Source organism: Cydia fagiglandana, chromosome 27 (genome assembly GCF_963556715.1).
Source record: "Cydia fagiglandana chromosome 27, ilCydFagi1.1, whole genome shotgun sequence".
NCBI classification, from domain to species: domain Eukaryota; kingdom Metazoa; phylum Arthropoda; class Insecta; order Lepidoptera; family Tortricidae; genus Cydia; species Cydia fagiglandana.
The window spans coordinates 3,627,341-3,647,359 of NC_085958.1; the positions used below are offsets into that span (position 1 = coordinate 3,627,341).

Sequence of the window (20,019 nt, forward strand, 5' to 3'; positions counted from 1 at the left end):
ATACCGTGACAATAACTCCTAACAACGTAACTTAATTAGGCGACAGAACAGCATGACCCCTTTAAAAACTGTATTATGCAACTCGTCGTGTAACAGCCCTCGTTACGCTCGTCCGTCTAACTCCCCTCTTGTTTCACAGCTGAACGGCGCGCGCAGCTGAGCCGCTCGAGGTCGCGGTCCGGGCTCACGGGACCTCTCACCACGCGGGAACTGACCAAGTAAGTAACACACAAACTGACTACACAAATATAGTACGCATTTAATATGTAGTATAAAGCCAATGGTCCTGGGTTCGATTCCTAGTAAGGGCATTTATTTGTGTGATGACACAGATATTTGTTCCTGAGTCATGATTGTTTTCTATGTATTTAAGTATTTATATATTATATATATCGTTGTCTGAGTACCCACAACACAAGCCTTCTTGAGCTTACCGTGGGAGGCGTGGGACTTAGTCAATTTGTGTAAGAATAAGAATGTCCCTATAATATTTATTTATTTATTTTTTGTGAGCGGTCGGCTCCCTATTGACCACGTGGCAAAGTAACAATGTTTCTTAAAAAGCAACTGTATCGTGATAATATTAAGGTTCAAATCGATGTAACAGCTCATACAAGGGAACATGTTTTGGTAATGTAGGACGCTCGACCACCTCAATGTAGGCGAGCGCTCATATTATTATAGTTTGTAGGTTTCTAATAGAGCCCGACGGCTAATCCTATTGTCAATTGTTAAGTAAAACCGCACGTGCTACTTAGGTACCTGCAAAAAAGGGTCTTTAGGGTCCAGTGTAGGTGCGCATTCCGATAACGCGCCTTTGTTACGCATCTCCATGACACATTTTACACTGGTTCTGTAGCGTTCGACTCGCCGGCATTCGGTAACCGAAGTACTGTACTTTTTATGCAGGTGGTTGTGGCACGTGGCACGAGCGGTTTTACTTAACAATACACAATAGGATTAGCCATCCGGCTCTATTAGAAACCTACAAACTATACATAAATTTGAACCTTAACACGATACAGTTGGTTTTTAACGTACGTTGTTGCTTTGTCACGTGCCTAATTTTTTTTTATTAAAGACGGGTATAATTTTTAATCTGTGTTTTGTTTTGTTTCAGCGAGTTGCTTAGCAACGCGTGATAGCTCATATCAAGTGATACTAGTACCTAGTATATAGCATATACCCCAGTCAACAAGGATTCATTGAACCCATGTTTATTGTGTACCTAAATGTGATTTCGAGTTCTTAACACTTTGTATTTTTAGCACTATCGACTCTTATTTAATTACACAAACGGGTCTACTGCGATATAATTTCATTGTTTTTACCTTAAATTCCGATGTTTCAGCTGATGTTGCACGCTGTGATCACGCTATGTACTGTGTGTGTGTAATTAAATAATATGTATATGAGTGTATGTGTATATGTGTACGCGAGAGTTTAAAGTGTTCTATCGACTCTAATACACAAGTATTGCCAATTTTTGTCTAAGTAACGTTTTTCCATTACAATTAAATTAAATAACATACAACACGTATATGGATTAATTTTTCGTCAGGTGACAAGCAAAACTCACTAATTACTAAAAAAATGTTAAACAAAAATCAACTTTATTTAGGTATGAATTTGGTTCACTATTAACTTGTGGTAATAATCAATGAGTTTTGCTTGTCACCTGACGATTTTAAACAACATTTTGGTTTTAAAACCTAAAAAATTGTTAAAATAATCGTACAGTTATTGTAGAAACGTCCCAATACTAATTCCGTCCCGGATGTATGAAAATAATACTCTTGTAATGCAATTTACGACGGTCAAAAGCCTTGTTGACTGGACTAGAAGTAAGCCCGTCTCACATAGAAGCGTCTACTTATGTATCTCCATTAATTTTTATATGTAATTTTTTAATATATCATACAGAATATGTGGATTTTGTAAAAATAGTCGTTCATGTTGACTTTCATCGGTTTTGTATTATGACTTCGAAATCATTTAGTTACAATAAAATATTCAATCTCTCGAACCACTCGCTGGGCTCATGGTTCAATTACTGAATCTTTTGCATTGAATTGTTAAGAAATAACATGGCTATACAAGATTATACTAGTGACGGTCTTAAAGATATAAGGCCATCTCTACCAGTCAACCATCGGGTCAAATAAAAACTTATAGTTTGTGTAGGACGATGTTAACAATTGAATAATTTGGAAGTCAAAAGTAATAATTTAGTTTTAATATTTAATATATTAAATCTCCTTCCTATTACTCAACCATCTTATACAGTATCGACAGAAATGCTTACAATTAAAAAAAACCGGGCAAGTGCGAGTCGGACTCGCGCACGAAGGGTTCCGTACCATAATGCAAAAAAAAAAACACAAAAAAAGCAAAAAAAAAAACGGTCACCCATCCAAGTACTGACCACTCCCGACGTTGCTTAACTTTGGTCAAAAATCACGTTTGTTGTATGGGAGCCCCATTTAAATCTTTATTTCATTCTGTTTTTAGTATTTGTTGTTATAGCGGCAACAGAAATACATCATCTGTGAAAATTTCAACTGTCTAGCTGTCACGGTTCGTGAGATACAGCCTGGTGAGAGACGGACGGACGGACGGACGGACGGACAGCGGAGTCTTAGTAATAGGGTCCCGTTTTACCCTTTGGGTACGGAACCCTAAAAATGACTGTAAAAATATTAATAGTAGTGCCTATATTAGGAAGCCTTTATGTAGGCCTAAGGCCATAGGATAGAAAGAGAGGTTTTAAATGCTGTAAGAGAGAAAAAGAGAGAGAATAGCTTGAGGCCTAGCCAATTAAAATCATTTATAGAATACACCAATGGAATCTTAAATAATGTATGGAATTATCACTTTAATTGTCATTTGCATTTCTCATGATACCTTTTTAAGGGGCCCACTGATTAACAGTCCGTCGGAAGGTATTGGCCTGTCAGTTAGAACAAAATTTTGACAGTTCCGAACAACTGACAGGCCGATACTGTCCGGCGGACTGTTAATCAGTGGGCCCCTTTACTACTCGTTTGGCGTATGTCTATTTGGCTAATACAATTTGTATACAAAAATACAAATCTAGGAATTACTATGGTGTAAATAAGTTGACATAATTTTGGTAAGCATTGAAAAGATTCTATAGAGGCCTAAGGAGGCCTAAGGCTGCAAGACGGAAAAAGAGAGAACTATCGATAGGTATAAAGGTAAGAGGGACAGAGAAAGAATAAGTGATCATAGTTCTTATGATATTTGACACTAGAATTTCAATAATTTAGATTTTTAGAGGATAATGTTGAATACTTTGGTAAATATAAAATAAAATAAAACATTTGTCATAGCTTTGTGATATATGCCATGAGTAAAAATATATTGTATTGTAGTGCATAAAACCTGACTCACACTATATTGTTTCTTGATTCACACTAGGGTAATTCGCCAGTAACTGGCCACTGTTAGGAATTGGCCACCCTAAAATAAAAATGAATTCTATTCACCTATAAACAGAATTAATTTTAGTGTAAGGCGGCTAGTTATTGAAGCCTGGCGAGTTATTGAAACCTTATACTAATGAATAAATGAATTCTGTTTATAGGTGAATAGAATTCATTCTTAGTTTAAGGTGGCCAATTGCTAACAGTGGCCAGTTACTGGCGAATTACCCTTTATCGTATTAAATAAAATGGTGGCCTATCAACATCAGCTGTTACACTCTTTAAGCCATTCACACATTGGCACCGCGAGCTGTCCCGAAAATACGCGCGGTAAAACCACAGAATAAATAATAGTACTACCGTACAGAAAGCACACTTCCTACAAACCCGAAGTTTGACAGCGGTTCAGGGTCGAATCATGCTATCCCTTTCTAATATATAGCACTACCCCTTTCGGCTATTTAGGGTTGTCAAAATTCAAGCCATTATCTTATCTGTGGTCGTGCACGCATAAGGAAGTCAAGTGGTGCCAACCCTAATAATTGTTCGGAGCAATGCTGAGCTGAACGGAGCCGAGTTCGACCGAAGTCAGGAGTGTCTCCCCACTGGTAAAACACACAAAGAGGCGCTTTTACTGATCGCGTTGTCAGCGTGTGAAACGCCTTAATAGATATATCATAAAAAATACAATTTGTTACCTACTTATTTGACACATAAAGTGTGCGTCTAAATGTAGATGTAAAAAACCGGCCAAGTGCAAGAGGACTCGCGCACGAAGGGTTCCGTACCATTAAGCGAAAAACGGCAAAAAATGTAGATGGATTTTTCGAAAAAAAGTAGATGGTAATTTTTTCCTGAAAACCCCGCTATGCGGGTTGTTTACGTGCAATTTGTGGCCTATTCTGACGTGGCGGCGAATGGTAATAGAGTTAGACAAAGAAAAGTCTGCAGAGATTTTGACAACACACGCAGTGTTATTTATACGTCATCATTTCATAAAAGTGTGACGTTTAAAATAACACCTGCGCTGCGTGTGCTGTCATAATATCTGCAGACTTTTGTTGGTCTAACTCTATCTCAGCTGCTTTGCATATACATATGAAAATGTTTTTAAAAAATCACGAGTTTAACGTGCTAGAACTCTATGAGATTATTTGGAGTCAGTTTTTTACGATAATGTAATTTTGTGTATTTACTTTGTATATAATGAATATTTTAAGCGACGTAAAATGTGTTTTAATATTTGATTTTATTAAGATAATGAGAACCTTATAGAACCATGTGGTACGAGTATGTCACCTATCCTTTTTTCAGAAATAGTTTCAGGCTCACATAAAAAAAAAAACAACATAAAAATATACAACAACATATAAACAAAAATATACTTGGCGCTTGGTACTTTTTTCGGACATTTCATCTTCCTTTTTTTACAATTCTTGAAAGTCAGTGTAATAAAATAAAAGCACTTTACATTCATTGTTATACACTGTCGTATTCTCTTCATTAAAATAAAAATATGCTTTTAAATTTAATGTTCCAATTCAATTTCTAATAAATTGTTTTTAATTCGTCATTTTAATATAATTTTATGTTTTTTATTCTTGATTGTTATGCTCGCTCCACACTCATGTTTAAAAACGAGTGATTTACCTTCATAACGTTTTCCTGGTTGCACCCTCAAGTAGCCCAGACTTTATATCCGCTCGGCAACATAAGCCCTAGAATAAGAGTTATGTTCTTGAAAAATCGCGCGTTTTATGCGGTTAGTGTGGAGCAAACTTTATTGTAGCGTCGTAATGTATGGTATGCATAATTATATTGAACCGTAATGTAAATATATTTTTGTAAAATGTTACAATTTTTAATTAATTATATGTTTTTTGAACTTCATGTGTTTTTCTTTGTACAGTCAAGGAATTTAAATTCCGACCCATTTCGTACTTTGTCACAGTGACAATCAATATGAAAGCCGCTAGAGACCTCATACGGTTGTCACTGTGACAAAGTACGAAATGGGTCGGAATTTAAATTCCTTGACTGTACTAATTTCATGAAATTCAAAATTGGGATAAATATCCTTTATGTGACAGGCGATAACTTTGATTCACCAAGAGGCTTGGTCGCGTAGCCAACATGCTAATCGCACTAACATGGAAGAGATGTACGTGCTCATCAGAGGAATTCGTAAAGGTCGCCGTTGTCGGACACGACATGGAGGACTATATATATAGTAGGGTCAGTAAGGAACACAAATGTATGGAAGTGCATGCACTTTAGTCTCAGGCGATGCCGCTTGGCACGATTGCTCCTTAGGTCAAACAAAGTTGATCTGGCCCGGTAGCCAGGAGATCGTACCATGCAGACCCCCCAAGAAGGGGGGGGGGGGAGGGTCGGCTCCCCAGGTCCAATCTATGCTATATTCCTTCCTCATGACCTTGGCTTGGCGTGATCAGATGACCTTGGCTATGGCCGGCTGTACGATTCAGATTATAAATAAGCGACTTTTAAGCTGCTTCTGGCACAAACCACGAGAACCGATTTTTATTTCATCGTATTTACCTTTTAATTTAGCACACTGCGTTCTTTAGGCAGATGGTGATCAACAGGTAAAGGAAATAAAAATAAAGACAGGTTGTCATATAACATACACCTTTATTTACACACTCGTTCCGTCTAACAGACTTGAGCACTGAGCACTAGCATACGTTGTGATATGTCTGTAGTTTGAGCATAGCACCCACAGACCTAGCACTGTGACGACCATTAAATAAACAATTGTCAAAACAGCTTTTAAATTCAGCTGTCTTTCTTCTTAATAATTCTGCATTCCAAAATTTTGCTTTATCATGAAAAACCTGACCTGGCGCTTTGGTACATTTTAATAGATTTAAAAATAACATTTGTCGGATGACTTGGTTTTGAAAATTAAGGACTATCACATACATTGTTGCATCGTGTATAAATAAAATTACGTATTTATTATTGCATATAAAATAAGCCCCGCCTTTTCTAATAGTAATTAATTATAAATAAAAATATCCTGGTCACAGGCACCAAATTGTAAATATTCTTTGTAACCTACAATAAGAATAAAAAAAAGGTCGCTTTTCAAAGTTCACAAGTGCTAGGACATATTTGGCTAATATAATTATTGTCATGCGGATAAAACATGCCAGTCAACAAGTGATATATAATAACAAACATTTTATAACATGTCATAATTGGAATCCAAAATACAATATACATTAAGAATTTGAAAATATGTTTACAAAAATATGAAGTAAATTGTAAGATTCAATATTGAAATGTCATATTAAAGTCATATTTACCAATGTCAGTCTAATTTACCTTACATGGAATGTGATGCGTCAAATACCACCCTAACTTATAAAGTCAAACTATTGTCTTGATTAGAGACGTGATGTGTTATGATATTATCTAACTGAAATCCATAATTTTACAACATCTAACGGACTGTTCTCAATATTTTTGTTTCTATTCCTTAAAGTAATTGTTACAGGGTATCTACAGAAATTCAAATATCTACCCAAAGTTTGAATAAGAGATACAGAATGTAGAATCTACAATAATAGGCCCCTTGTCGTCTACACGACGTTTTCTGTAGAACTCAAAACAATATAGATGTGTGAGTAGTATTCATTTTGTTTTAAAATCAGTACCAAAGTGTCATTCTATGGAACTTGCTAACTATGTAAATAAACCGCCATATTGAAACTGTCAAAAATGATGAATTTACTAGGAACTTTTGTTTGCATAGTAAGCAAGTTCCATAGAATGACACAAGTTACCTGTGAGGTGATCAGGTGACATATTGAGAACAGTTGTTAGTTGACATAAACGTTTCACAATTTGCCGACAGGTGGCGCTTTCATTAAATTTACAATATGGATATTTGGTTTCTAAAACCATGTCATTTTACACGAATGCGCAAATACAATACATTTCATCCCGGAGGTAACGCACCGAACCTAAACTAAGAATTACATTAAATGACTTACTACGTACTAACCTTTCCAAGACAGTTAAAAAGAACTACGAAATAAAATGGTAAGAAAATATTTTAAAGTTAATACATAAAAAAATATAAAACTATGGACGGACCCACGAGATTAAAGACTAGCTATTGGTAAGTACAGGCAGGCTACAAATTCAAGTCACCTTTCGATTAAGATAAAATAAATTCTTAAGAGAAAATATCCAATATTGTGATCTTAAAATAACGGTTTTTGCTTGTTTGTAAAAAAAAAACTTATTTTATAGTCTGAAAAAAAAGATGAGAAATTAAAAAGTGGCAATACTGTAGTATCGTCCCGTTTTCTTATATAGATTGATTTGAAAGGGACGACACGACAGTATTGCCACTTTATAATTTCTACTCTTTTTTGTGAAACTATAGGTTAGGGAGTTGGTAGGTTTGAGGTTTTGAGGTTATGTCTTTTGAAATAAGCCAAGCCAAGGACTGTAAAGTTGGGAGACTTAAAATGGCGAGATGACGTGAATTCGTAACCGGTCTTTATAATAATAGTATGTCAATCACATTTGCCTTAAGACCGATAAAACAAATTACATGGCAACCCAAGCCCAAATTAAGAAGAACATGAGTTAAATCGGCAAAAAACACTAGATGGCGCAGTTTTGAAAAAATAGTTTTTAAGGTTAGGTTTAGGTTAAAGTTGAGTTGTAAAAAATACTACGGCGTTTTTGATAAAATGGAAGCGGTCATTCTTAGTGACCGCGTTTAGTGAAAAAATAGCGCCATCTAGTATTTGTTGCCTATAAATTGGGGTCAAAACAACCGTTAAATACCATTACAACTGACCCATCATTAGCACATATACATAGGACATATTTACAAGTAATATAGTATAAGTATAGAAAATACAAAATTTAATTTAATTTAAATCCTCATAAAATAACATTTTGTTCAATATTTGACACAATTGTAATGTTTGTATCACAATCGTTGTTTAAGTAGAAGCCGACCTGTATACAAAACGGTCGAATAACATTTTATTTTATTAAAAAAAATAAGTCGTCGAGTCGCTCATTAAAAATAATACAAAAAACAACTCGAAAAGTTATTTTTTCAGCACTAAATTAAGTTACATCGATACAATTCTTTTAATATTATAAAAAAAAATGTCTTTGCTATTTGTAAAAAAGACAATCTCTATTTATGTCAGTTGATAAAAACAAGCTTTTACGTAATTTTTTTACTTTTAAAAGTATCATCGGAACAAATGAAAAGAACTATTTTTAAGTTTGGCAACGCCATCTACTGTTTAGTCAATACAACTCATAAGTTGCAGCGATTTGTTTATTACTAATAATCCTAAAATAAAATGGAAGAATTCAGAACATTTAAATAATTCCTTCCAATCGTTCCTGCGAGCTTAAATATTCTTGTCAACGTTTTAAATAATTTATCCAGTTTCTGATGTTTAATTTGTTTTGAGATTTAATAAATCTATTTTACACCCGAGACGACCACTGTCTCTTAAAGATACGTATGAGATTCAGTTCTTTTCCTATAAGAAAAAATAGGTGGCGGCACTGAGCCATGTCAAGGTAACGATCAAGATAAAAATCTGTGAAGGCTCATTCATAACTTATCTGTTTCATTTAAGTTTAAGAAGCATTATCGCGAAATCTGAAGTTCCAAGTTCGTGTATCGCCATCTCATTCACCCGATGCAAGAGCGACAGTGACACAGATAGACGAAATACGAACTTCAATTCGCGTGCATTATTTGGAATATTATTCAAAGACAGTGGCGCCATCTATTACTGTATACCAGACACTACCGCGGCGCAGTAGCGCCATCTCTGGCCGCCTCGAGTGATTGTCTAGCGGCGCGGGAGTTATCTTCTGTTATTGAGTTCGTACCCGTTGTCTTTGCTGGGCACTTTGGCGGGCGGGGGTTTGGCGACGGCGTGACCTTCCAGCCGTAGCGTGCTTTGGCGGTGTGATGATCTAAAATATACGAACAATACATGTATATTTTAACAGTTTCATGTAATCAAATATAATTAAGAACAATCTAGAGAGAGTCTAGATTTTCTTGCGTAGAAATCGTGTACTTATAGCTAATATTTCAAACTGGAAAGGTACGATAATACTTGAATTTATAACCTAAAAATGGTCTAGATATGAAAAACACAGGACGAAATGACTGTCGTTTATACAACATAAAGATGGACATTTAGAGCCCATCAACGTGCACACTAGCGCCACAACTAAATAATCGTGATTAATTAAATTTAACGAAAGATATTTAAGAAAGAGGGCCGCTACGTACTGTATTTTGTATTTAAGTACCTTTTGAATACCTACATCAAACTAATTTTTGTGTTGCTGAATTCGTCAATCGATATATTAGGTCCTTACATATGAAATTGGCGTTTGGCGAACTGGCAACTTTGGTTCAAAATATGTGGCGTTCGGCTAGGAATTCCAAATTCAAATTTATTTCAAATTTAAGACCATGTATTTCTGTGTTCGAATTACGAAATTTATTTGTTATCGCGTCATTTGTTTTTCTTTCACATCGTTCTGTTCACAATATGGAGAACTTAAAATATCGCTATATTTACGAATATGAGTTTCACCTCGGCACTAGTGCTGCAGAAACGGCTCGTAGGATTAACAATGCGTATGGGGAAGCTACTGCAAAAGAAAATACGGTACGTTATTGGTTCCAACGTTTCCGTTCTGGAAATTTTGACCTACAGAACAAGCCCCGTGGACGGCCGGAGACAGAAGTTGATAACGAAGAATTAAAAGCAATTGTGGAAGCAGATCCATCGTAAACCACGTCAGAGTTAGCGGCAGGCTTCGGTGTGAGTGATAAAACCATTTTGATTCACTTGAAACAAATTGGAAAAGTGAAAAAACTTGAAAAATGGGTACCGCATGAATTGAGCGACGCAAACAAAGAAACACGCGTCGAGTGTTGCGTTTCACTTCTCAACCGGCACAATAATGAAGGCATTTTGAATCGTATCGTTACTTGTGATGAAAAATGGATCCTGTACGATAACCGGAAACGTTCTTCACAATGGCTGAACCCAGGTGAACCAGCCAAATTCTGCCCGAAACGAAAGTTGACTCAGAAAAAGGTACTGGTAAGTGTCTGGTGGACTAGTGCCGGTGTCATCCATTACAGTTTCTTAAGATCTGGGCAAACAATCACGGCTGATGTGTATTGTCAACAATTGCAAACGATGATGGAAAAGCTAGCCATTAAACAACCCAGACTGGTCAATCGATCTAGCCCACTGCTGCTTCAGGACAATGCTCGACCACATACGGCACGTTTGACGGCCGCAAAACTAAGGGAGCTGCGACTGGAATGTCTTCGACACCCACCATACTCCCCGGACCTTGCTCCAACTGATTACCATTTTTTTCGGAATTTGGACAACTTCATGCAAGGAAAAAAATTCAATTCTCACGAGGCTGTCCAAACGGCCTTCAAAGATTTTATTGATTCTCGCTCACACACTTTTTGTAGTAAAGGAATCAATGAACTACCTTCGAGATGGCAAAAGTGCATAGATAGCCATGGTACATACTTTGACTAAATAAAAAAATAGTTTCATAAAAAAAAATCGTTTTCATTTCTGCCATATGAAACGCCAATTTCATATGTAAGGACCTAATATTGCGTCCAAAGTTAAAACGGCTTTTTTTGTTTTGAGTCCATAGATCGACAAATCCAGCAACTTAGAGGCGGACCAAAACAAGTCTGCAGCGGATTTGATAGCCCACGCATTGCAAGTGTCTTTCATACGTCATAATTTCATACAAGCTTGACGTTTAAAATAACACTTTCACTGCGTGGGCTATCAAATGCGCTGCAGACTATTCTTGGTCTAAATCTAAGGAAAACTTCGTGATTTTTATATGATTATTTTAGACAAGCGACAATCTTCTTGATTTGTTTTGAGATATGCTTACCGTTTGAGATATGATAACGACTCCATAGAGCGACTGGTCGTACAAGGAAGAGTGGAGGGAACCAGATCGCGCGGCAGATCACCTATGCGCTGGACTGACCAAATAAAATCCGCAGTGGGAAACCGCGTATCTGACTGTGCCAGACAGTCCGCCAACAGGGGGAGATGGCGGGAGATCGTGCGAAGAGCTGTGTCCGCCTCTACTACCGATGCGGACGCCTCAACGTGACCACGACCGCTCTGTCATGAGCGATACGACGGAGAAGAATATGCTTACCGTATGAGACAGGTGACGGCGAGCAGCAGTAGCAGCACGCCGAGCGCGGAGAGCCCCCAGCCGAGCGCGGCGCGCGCTATAGGCGGCGCCTTCGTCGCCAGCCGGAGCAGCGACGACACCTGCTCCGGCAGCTCGTCGATACCCTGTTGAAATAAGGGTATTGTCAAAAAAATACGATTACCAACTCAGGTGGTCATTTACAGCCTGGCAAAAAAGAGTAGAAATTAAAAAGTGGCAACACTGTAGTGTCGTCCCTTTCAAATCAATTTATATAAAAGAACGGGATGACACTACAGTGTTGCCACTTTTTTAATTTCTACTCTTTTTTGCCAGGCCATAAAAAATATCAGTTTTATTAACGAGGGTAGATAGTCTCTACTTTTGAAAACGTTAATTACCGACTCCGAAGTAATAGAGTCTGGCTAGCCAAAAATTGTTGACAGATATTTCGTTGTTGTATCAACAATTGTCTATGTCATAGACGATAGCTAAAAAAAAGTTAAAAGTCAGTTGTCAGCGGGCCGCAGATTGAGCATCGCTGACCTAACTGCATGCGTTAGGCCATTTCTCCTCTCAAATTCCTATTTATCTTCTTTAAGTCATTCTATCCTCGTAAGGCCCAAGGTCCTACCTACAGTAGGTACTTAATTCAGTTCGATCAAAAAATCATATCCAATTGGTACAGAGTTGCATTTGTTTTGCGTCGTTAAATTTTTATACAAAGCAAAATCAACTCTATTTCTTACAGTATAGGTTCAAATTGCAGTGGCAAATTTTGGATCATTTATTTGTATGGCTGCGCCTTAGGAGGCTATAATCTTTCAGCCGCCACTTACCTCCTCGAACCACAGGATGGGGAACACGATGTCGGGGAAGTTGGCCACCTGCTTGATATCGACCACCTGCGACACGGCCAGGTTGATCTGGATGCGGGCCCGGGCGCTCATCGCTATGCCCATCTCCTGTAAACGTTTACGCGTTATTTCTAATGCTAAAATAAGTTTTTGGCAAAAATTTCATTTTTGGTACAAGCTTTTATCGATGACTGTACTTTTCTTATGACAGACAACTAATACTCATCGAGAGAATTCTAAAAACCCCTAACACAATTAGGTTGCGTTGTTTTATCACAGAGTTCCTATGGCCACATCCGGTCTCCATCATCAGATCAGCTCGATGGTACCATAATATTGCTTTGTCATCCGATTTATACATACATGCAAAATTTCAGCTCAATCGGAAACCGGGAAGTGAATCAAATTTAACTTGCAAGATTTGATTACAGACAACGGTCAGGTGAAACTAAAAAAAAACGAACTATAATTACAATTGAAAACCACCTTTTTGCATGTGTAAACTTTCAAAAATATGGCGTGTCGTATAGCCGCTAGAACAAAACAAATTAGATGGTTCGAAGATTTGAAATTGTCAAGTATGTTACAGCTTGGAAAAAAGAGTGGCAGCACTGTAGTGTCGTCCCTTTCAGACCAATTTATATAAGAAAACGGGACGACACTACAGTGTTGCCACTTTTTAATTTCTACTCTTTCTTGCCCAGCTGTACTCACAGGCTGCACATCGATGTAGAGTCTGTGCTTCTCCGGTTCGGGCGGCGAGATGCCTTCGACGGCGTCGCGGAGGCTCTCGTCCGCCAGGTAGAAATGGGGGAAAGACAGCATGATCGGGGAATCTGAAATTAAAATAACAATAAAAAAGCTTGAAATATTTGTAGATCTAATACTCATTACACACCTCAATAAAAGGAACACAGAGCCTAGTCAAAATGACAGTCGTTGATAGAAAACTGCACTAAAAACTTAAAATAATTATGGAAATGTTCACGAGACTTTCCTTAGCGTCTGTCATCCAGATACATTTTTTCAAATTTTCAGACGATGTGAAAGATGTTTGATCGGGACAAAGACAATTAGGTTTGTTTGGGTCGAGTCAAAGACCATCCATCCATTTATCTTCATCTTTTGCCATCATCATCATTTCTTTCCGTCTTTCTTCTCACCATACTGGCTGGCACAGAGACGCGTTGAACAAGCCAGAGGGCGCGCACGGCGGCCCAGCGGGGCAGAAACACGGTTGTGGTCATCGGCAATTCGGCAGCAAACAAGTCGAGTGTAGGTAGGCAATTACATAATTATGTTTGTTTGGGTCGAGTAACGCCATCTGTCGCAAACAGTAGGTACTTACCATATTGTCATAGTGACACGTTGAACAAGCCAGAGGGTGCGCACGGCGGTCCAGCGGGGCAGAAACACCGGCTGTGGTCATTGACAATTCGGCAGCAAACAAGTCGAGTGTAGGCAGGCAATTACATAATTATGTTTGTTTGGGTCGAGTAACGCCATCTGTCGCAAACAGTAGGTACTTACCATATTGACATAGTGACACGTTGAACAAGCCAGAGGGCGCGCACGGCGGTCCAGCGGGGCAGAAACACCGGTTGTGGTCATCGGCAATTCGGCAGCAAACAAGTCGAGTGTAGGCAGGCAATTACATAATTATGTTTGTTTGGGTCGAGTAACGCCATCTGTCGCAAACAGTAGGTACTTACCATATTGACATAGTGACACGTTGAACAAGCCAGAGGGCGCGCACGGCGGCCCAGCGGGGCAGAAACACCGGTTGTGGTCGTCGGCAGCGAACACATCGAGCGGCGGGGTGAAGCGGTATCCTTGCACGCCCGCTGGGGACTCCACATCGCGGAGGTATCTGTGGAAATGGAGTGTTAAAAGTAAAGTTTGTCAAGGGAGTCTCATTTCAATCATAGACCGAGAAAATCATACTATCTTTGTCTTACACTAGTACTAGCACCCAAAAGAAAAGGGTGAGTATAGTTTTCCTGGTTCTTACTGACTGACAAATTGGTTAGACCAACTACGTTATGTCTGTTGTGCGGCGTTCGGCGCACAGGGCAATTCGTACACGCGCAATGGGTTCCGTTCCGTACCACTATATAAAATCACGTTCGTTGTATGGGAGCCCCACTTATTATTAATTTATTATTTTCTGTTTTTAGTATTTGTTATTATTATAGCGGCAACAGAAACACATCATCCGTGAAATTTCAACTGCCTAGCCATCACGATTCATGAGATTCAGCCTGGTGACAGACGGACAGAAGACGTACAGCGGAGTCTTAGTAATAGGGTGCCGTTTTTGCCCTTTGCTTAATACGGAACGGAACCCTAATAAAAGAGCAGCATATCCATACATATCGCCAGTTTAATTTATTTTGATGCCATATTTTTTTAGTCTTTGTTGTGGATTCGAAAACGCATATAAAGAATTGACCGGTGAGTTGTGCGTATCTAGAGTTGTAATAATATTATTAACCCTTTGACCGCCGTTGTCCGGTATAGAAGACAACGATAGAACGATACGCTGGCGCCGTCGTCTTGTATACAAGACACAAATTCAACCACTGAGTTAATGTGAAAATAATAACAATTGCAATTTGATGGAAGGAATGCAAATCATAGCGCCTAAAATTATGTACGAGCAAACACGCATCAATGCACTGATGCATGTACACAAATGTAATGTCAGTCCTTACTAGCGCCGACCGTGACACGACATAATTCAGTCTTATGTACTTGCTTATTTTTTATTATATTAAAGTTAGTTAAACAAGTTAAACGCGTTAATTATTTACAACAGGTTATGGGCCGTCCCTGCCTGATATAGTTTTTGAAAAATACAGTGCAATAAAAGTAAACCAAAAGTAAAATTAACATAACCTCAATTGCCGCGTAAAAAAAACCAAGATCTTTTTCAGCTCAAATCTATAAAAAATTGATAAAATGATGACTACAAACACATTATCAATACAAAAATTAACTGGAAGAGATAATTTCTCGACTTGGAAGTTTGCAATGGAAGCGTATTTGCAACATGAAGATCTGCATGAAAGTGTCACTACGGCAGATTATAGTGACAAGAAAAAAGATACAAAAGCGAGATCTAAAATAATACTCTCGATCGAACCACAGTTATATGTACATGTGCAAGAAGCAACCACAGCAAAACAGGTATGGGACAATTTGTGCAAAGCGTTTGAAGACTCAGGTTTACTAAGGAAAGTTGGGCTACTGAGAGATTTGATAAATACCAACCTAGAATCAAGTACAAACATTGAAGATTATATTAATAAAATTATGTCGGCAGCACACAAGTTGAGAAACATAGGCTTCAGTGTCGGTGATGAGTGGCTCGGGACGTTAATGTTGGCTGGATTGCCCGATGAATACAAACCAATGATTATGGGTATAGAGAGCTCAGGCATAAAAATTAGTGCAGATCTGATTAAGACTAAGCTACTACAAGAAGTAAAAACATCGGCAGATACTACTACCGCTTTTTATGCAAAGTCAAAGAAATATCCTAATCGGTTCAGTAAAAGCAAGGAGAGTCACTCAGTGAAATCTAAAGGCCCCCGTTGCTATAATTGCAACAATTATGGACATTTGGGGAAATATTGTTGGTTTAAAAATAAGAAAGAAGAAAAAAACACTACAAATGGTTATGTTGCCGCTTTTTCAGCTACTATTGGCAATTCTGATTATGATGACAGTTGGCTGGTCGATTCTGGGTGTTCATACCATATGACAATGCATGAGGAATGGCTAGAGACTAAAACAACTCCGCCTGTTCAGACTGTCAAGATAGCAGACAAGACAATACTCAGAGTCCAAGACTGCGGAACGGTGACCATCCGGGTACCAAGTAAAATTTCAGGACAGTTCGATCAGATACAGGTAAAGAATGTATTGTTCATTCCTGAATTAGCTCAAAATTTACTGTCATTGAGCCAAATTATTAAAAGTGGAAATAAAGTTGAGTTTGATAAATATGGATGTTCAATAATCAATGAGTGTGGAAATATTGTGGCAAAAGCAAAAGAAGTAAATAATACTTATGAATTAATAACCGGCCCAAGTGGGCATGCAATGACAGCCACAACAGAGGACAAATACGTCTGGCATCAGCGTCTAGGTCACATTAATTACAGTGACTTAGAGAAAATTCCACAGTATACACTTGGTGTAAAGTTATCTCCACAGGGAAAACCAGATGCTTGTACTTCATGTTTAAAAGCAAAGCAGACCAGGCAACCGTTCAAGAATGAAGGTTCTCAGGCAACAAAGCTGCTTGAAGTTATTCATTCTGATCTCTGCGGCCCGATGGAGAAGCAGTCCATCGGAGGTGCAAGGTACTTTTTAACATTTATAGATGGTTATTCCAGAAAAGTATTTGTCTATTTCCTGAAACAAAAAACAGAGGTATTAGAGAAGTTTTTAGAATTTAAAAGTAGAGTGGAAAATGAACTTGATATGAAAATAAAAATTCTTCGAACAGATTGTGGAACAGAATATAAAAATCATAAATTTGATCAATGTTTGAAGAGTTTCGGGATAAAACATCAAACAAGCGTACCTTACACACCAGAACAAAACGGATTGAGCGAAAGGATGAACCGTACTCTGGTAGAGCGGGCTAAATGCATGATGTTTAATGCTTCATTACAGACGGAGTACTGGGCTGAGGCTGTAGCCACAGCCGCATACATCATCAACAGGTCCCCTTGTCGCTCTCTACCTGAAGTCACTCCTGAAGAATTATGGACCGGATCAAAACCCGACCTAAGCCACATGAAAATTTTTGGATGCCGGGCTATGGTGCACATTCCTAAACAGAAGCGACACAAGTTTGATCCAAAATCTAGAGAATTAATATTTGTAGGGTACAGCGATTGTACCAAAGGCTACCGATTTGTTGATAAAAAAAGTAAAGAAGTTATAATGAGCCGTGATGTAGTATTTCTGGAAGAAACAGTTGGACAAAATAAAGCTATGGATAAATGCGAAATTGAAAAAGTAAGAAAATTGCCTGAAAATAATGAAGCTCATAAAAAGGTGAATGGAGAAATAAGTACAATGAAGAATAATGAGAACGAGGCAATATATTTTGAAATAGAAGAAAACATACAACAGCCTAATAATGAAGAAAATCACAGTGAATCAAGTGACACTGAGAATAATGAGGATTTAAGCGAGGTATTTGAAGACCCATGTGATATGGATGAGACATATGTTCCTACAGATAACATTACTGTAATAAGCCCTGAAGTGCGTCGTATAAATTTGAGACCTCGTCGACGCCATGATGTCGTTGATAACATAGAGTCGAATTCATTTTTATGTTTCAGCTCTGAATCAGCAATGAGCTTGTTGGATAATGATCCTCAAGACCATGTAGAAGCCCTACAATGTGAAAATGCAAATTTATGGAAAACTGCAATGGAAGATGAATATCAATCATTAATTGAAAATAACACATGGGCTGTTGTAGACTTACCAAAGGGCAAGAAAATTATTCCCTGCAAGTGGGTATTTAAAACTAAAAGGGATGACGTTGGCAACATTGCTCGCTACAAGGCGCGCCTCGTCATTAAAGGCTTTAGACAAACCAAAGGCATAGATTATCACGAGGTGTACGCTCCAGTGGTACGCTATGCGTCGGTAAGATATCTGATTGGCCTAGCAGCTAAATATGGCTTAAAAATACACCAGATGGATGCGATCACAGCATTTCTCCAAGGTGATGTAGAGGAAGAAATCTACATGGCGTTACCACCTGGTTATGAAGTAGAAAATAAAGTTTGTCGACTCAACAAGGCCCTGTATGGTTTAAAGCAAGCGAGTCGACAGTGGAATAAAAAGCTAAATGCTGCTCTCTTAGAAATTGGTTTAAAGAAATCAAACGTAGATCCTTGCATATACTACAGAATTCAAAGTGAAGATGATATATTGTTTATTGCAGTATATGTTGACGACATACTCTGTCTATTCAACAACGAAAAAACTGTTAAGTTTATTAAAGGAAAATTGGGAGAAAAATTTAAAATAAAAGATCTCGGTCCAGCTCAACAATGTATTGGCTTTAAAATAACGCAGAGTGATAATTTGAATACAATTTCCCTCGACCAATCACTTTATGTTGAGAAGATATTGCACAGATTCAGGATGTATGATTGCAAGCCGGTACCTACACCTTTTGAAGCTGGCGTTCAGTTGAAGAAGGCTGAAAATGAAAATGAAATTCAAAGAAACATACCCTATCAAGAAGCCGTGGGATGTTTACTGTACTTATCACAGGGTACACGCCCGGATATAACTTTTGCTGTCAATTCTGTAAGCAGATTTAATAATTGTCCGACAACTGAGCACTGGGCAGCTGTCAAGAGAATATTTAGATATTTGAGAGGAACAATTAACTTAAAACTCACATTCAAGAAAGACAGCAATAACATAACTGGCTATTGTGATGCAGATTGGGCCAGTGACACATTAGACAGAAGATCCTGCACAGGATATATTTTTATCTTTCAGGGTGCTGCCATAAGTTGGAACTCTAAAAAACAGGCCACAGTGGCTCTCTCATCTACTGAGGCGGAATACATGGCCATGAGCTCCGCGGTTCAAGAAGCGCTTTGGCTTAAACAACTTGAAGATGATTTCTGGCATAAATCTTCAGGTATGCCAATAACTTTGTACTGTGATAATCAGAGCGCTATTAGTATTTCAGGTTCTGGTGCCTATCATGCTCGGAGCAAGCATATCGACGTGCGATATCATTTTGTGAAGGATAAGATTGCTGCCAGAGAAGTAAGCGTCGAATATATCAGCACCAATGGCATGATAGCTGATGCACTTACCAAAGGACTGCCTCGCCTGAAGCTTAGTACCTTCACAGCTGCAATGGGTTTGCATTCAGGAGAGGATGATGGAAGGAATGCAAATCATAGCGCCTAAAATTATGTACGAGCAAACACGCATCAATGCACTGATGCATGTACACAAATGTAATGTCAGTCCTTACTAGCGCCGACCGTGACACGACATAATTCAGTCTTATGTACTTGCTTATTTTTTATTATATTAAAGTTAGTTAAACAAGTTAAACGCGTTAATTATTTACAACACAATTTCATTTACACTCGTGTTCATATTTAAAGTCTTTGTTTTTTCATTTATTTGCTTTTTAAGCCGCTATATAAATCCCTTCTTTTATAATAAGGCATTTAAAAAAATTGCTCCAATTTTCAACATTTTTCATGTTCCTCGTCGCCGTTGTCTTGTATAAAAGACAGCTAGGGATGGGAATGTTAACTCGATATGGGAATTTTTAAAGTAAATATAAAGTCAGAAATATGTTTTTATCTAAGTATTTGAACACTTGTTAATCGCCAATTTTTTTCAACGAATAGTAGGTAACTACTTACTAGAATACGTAGAACGAGAGT

The 20,019-nt window shown here is 38.0% G+C and overlaps 2 protein-coding genes across 3 annotated transcripts in view; one reads left to right on the top strand and one right to left on the bottom strand.

The window, feature by feature from the left end:
- Positions 1-1,349, top strand: part of LOC134677996 (protein diaphanous) — a 48,355-nt gene extending 47,006 nt beyond the window's left edge. The window contains exons 24-25 of the mRNA XM_063536438.1: positions 140-218; positions 1,121-1,349. Of these exons, the coding sequence (XP_063392508.1) occupies positions 140-218; positions 1,121-1,142 (101 nt within the window). The 3' untranslated portion in view covers positions 1,143-1,349. The remainder of the gene's footprint in view (positions 1-139; positions 219-1,120) is intronic.
- A 4,729-nt stretch (positions 1,350-6,078) lies between these two features.
- LOC134677982 (scavenger receptor class B member 1) overlaps positions 6,079-20,019 on the bottom strand; it is a 130,594-nt gene continuing 116,653 nt past the window's right edge. For both annotated transcript variants that reach the window (XM_063536415.1, XM_063536416.1), the window contains 5 exons: positions 14,269-14,426; positions 13,271-13,392; positions 12,539-12,664; positions 11,703-11,845; positions 6,079-9,440 (listed from right to left, as the gene is read on the bottom strand). In XM_063536415.1, coding sequence (XP_063392485.1) covers positions 9,329-9,440; positions 11,703-11,845; positions 12,539-12,664; positions 13,271-13,392; positions 14,269-14,426 — 661 coding nt within the window. In that variant the 3' untranslated portion in view covers positions 6,079-9,328. The remainder of the gene's footprint in view (positions 9,441-11,702; positions 11,846-12,538; positions 12,665-13,270; positions 13,393-14,268; positions 14,427-20,019) is intronic.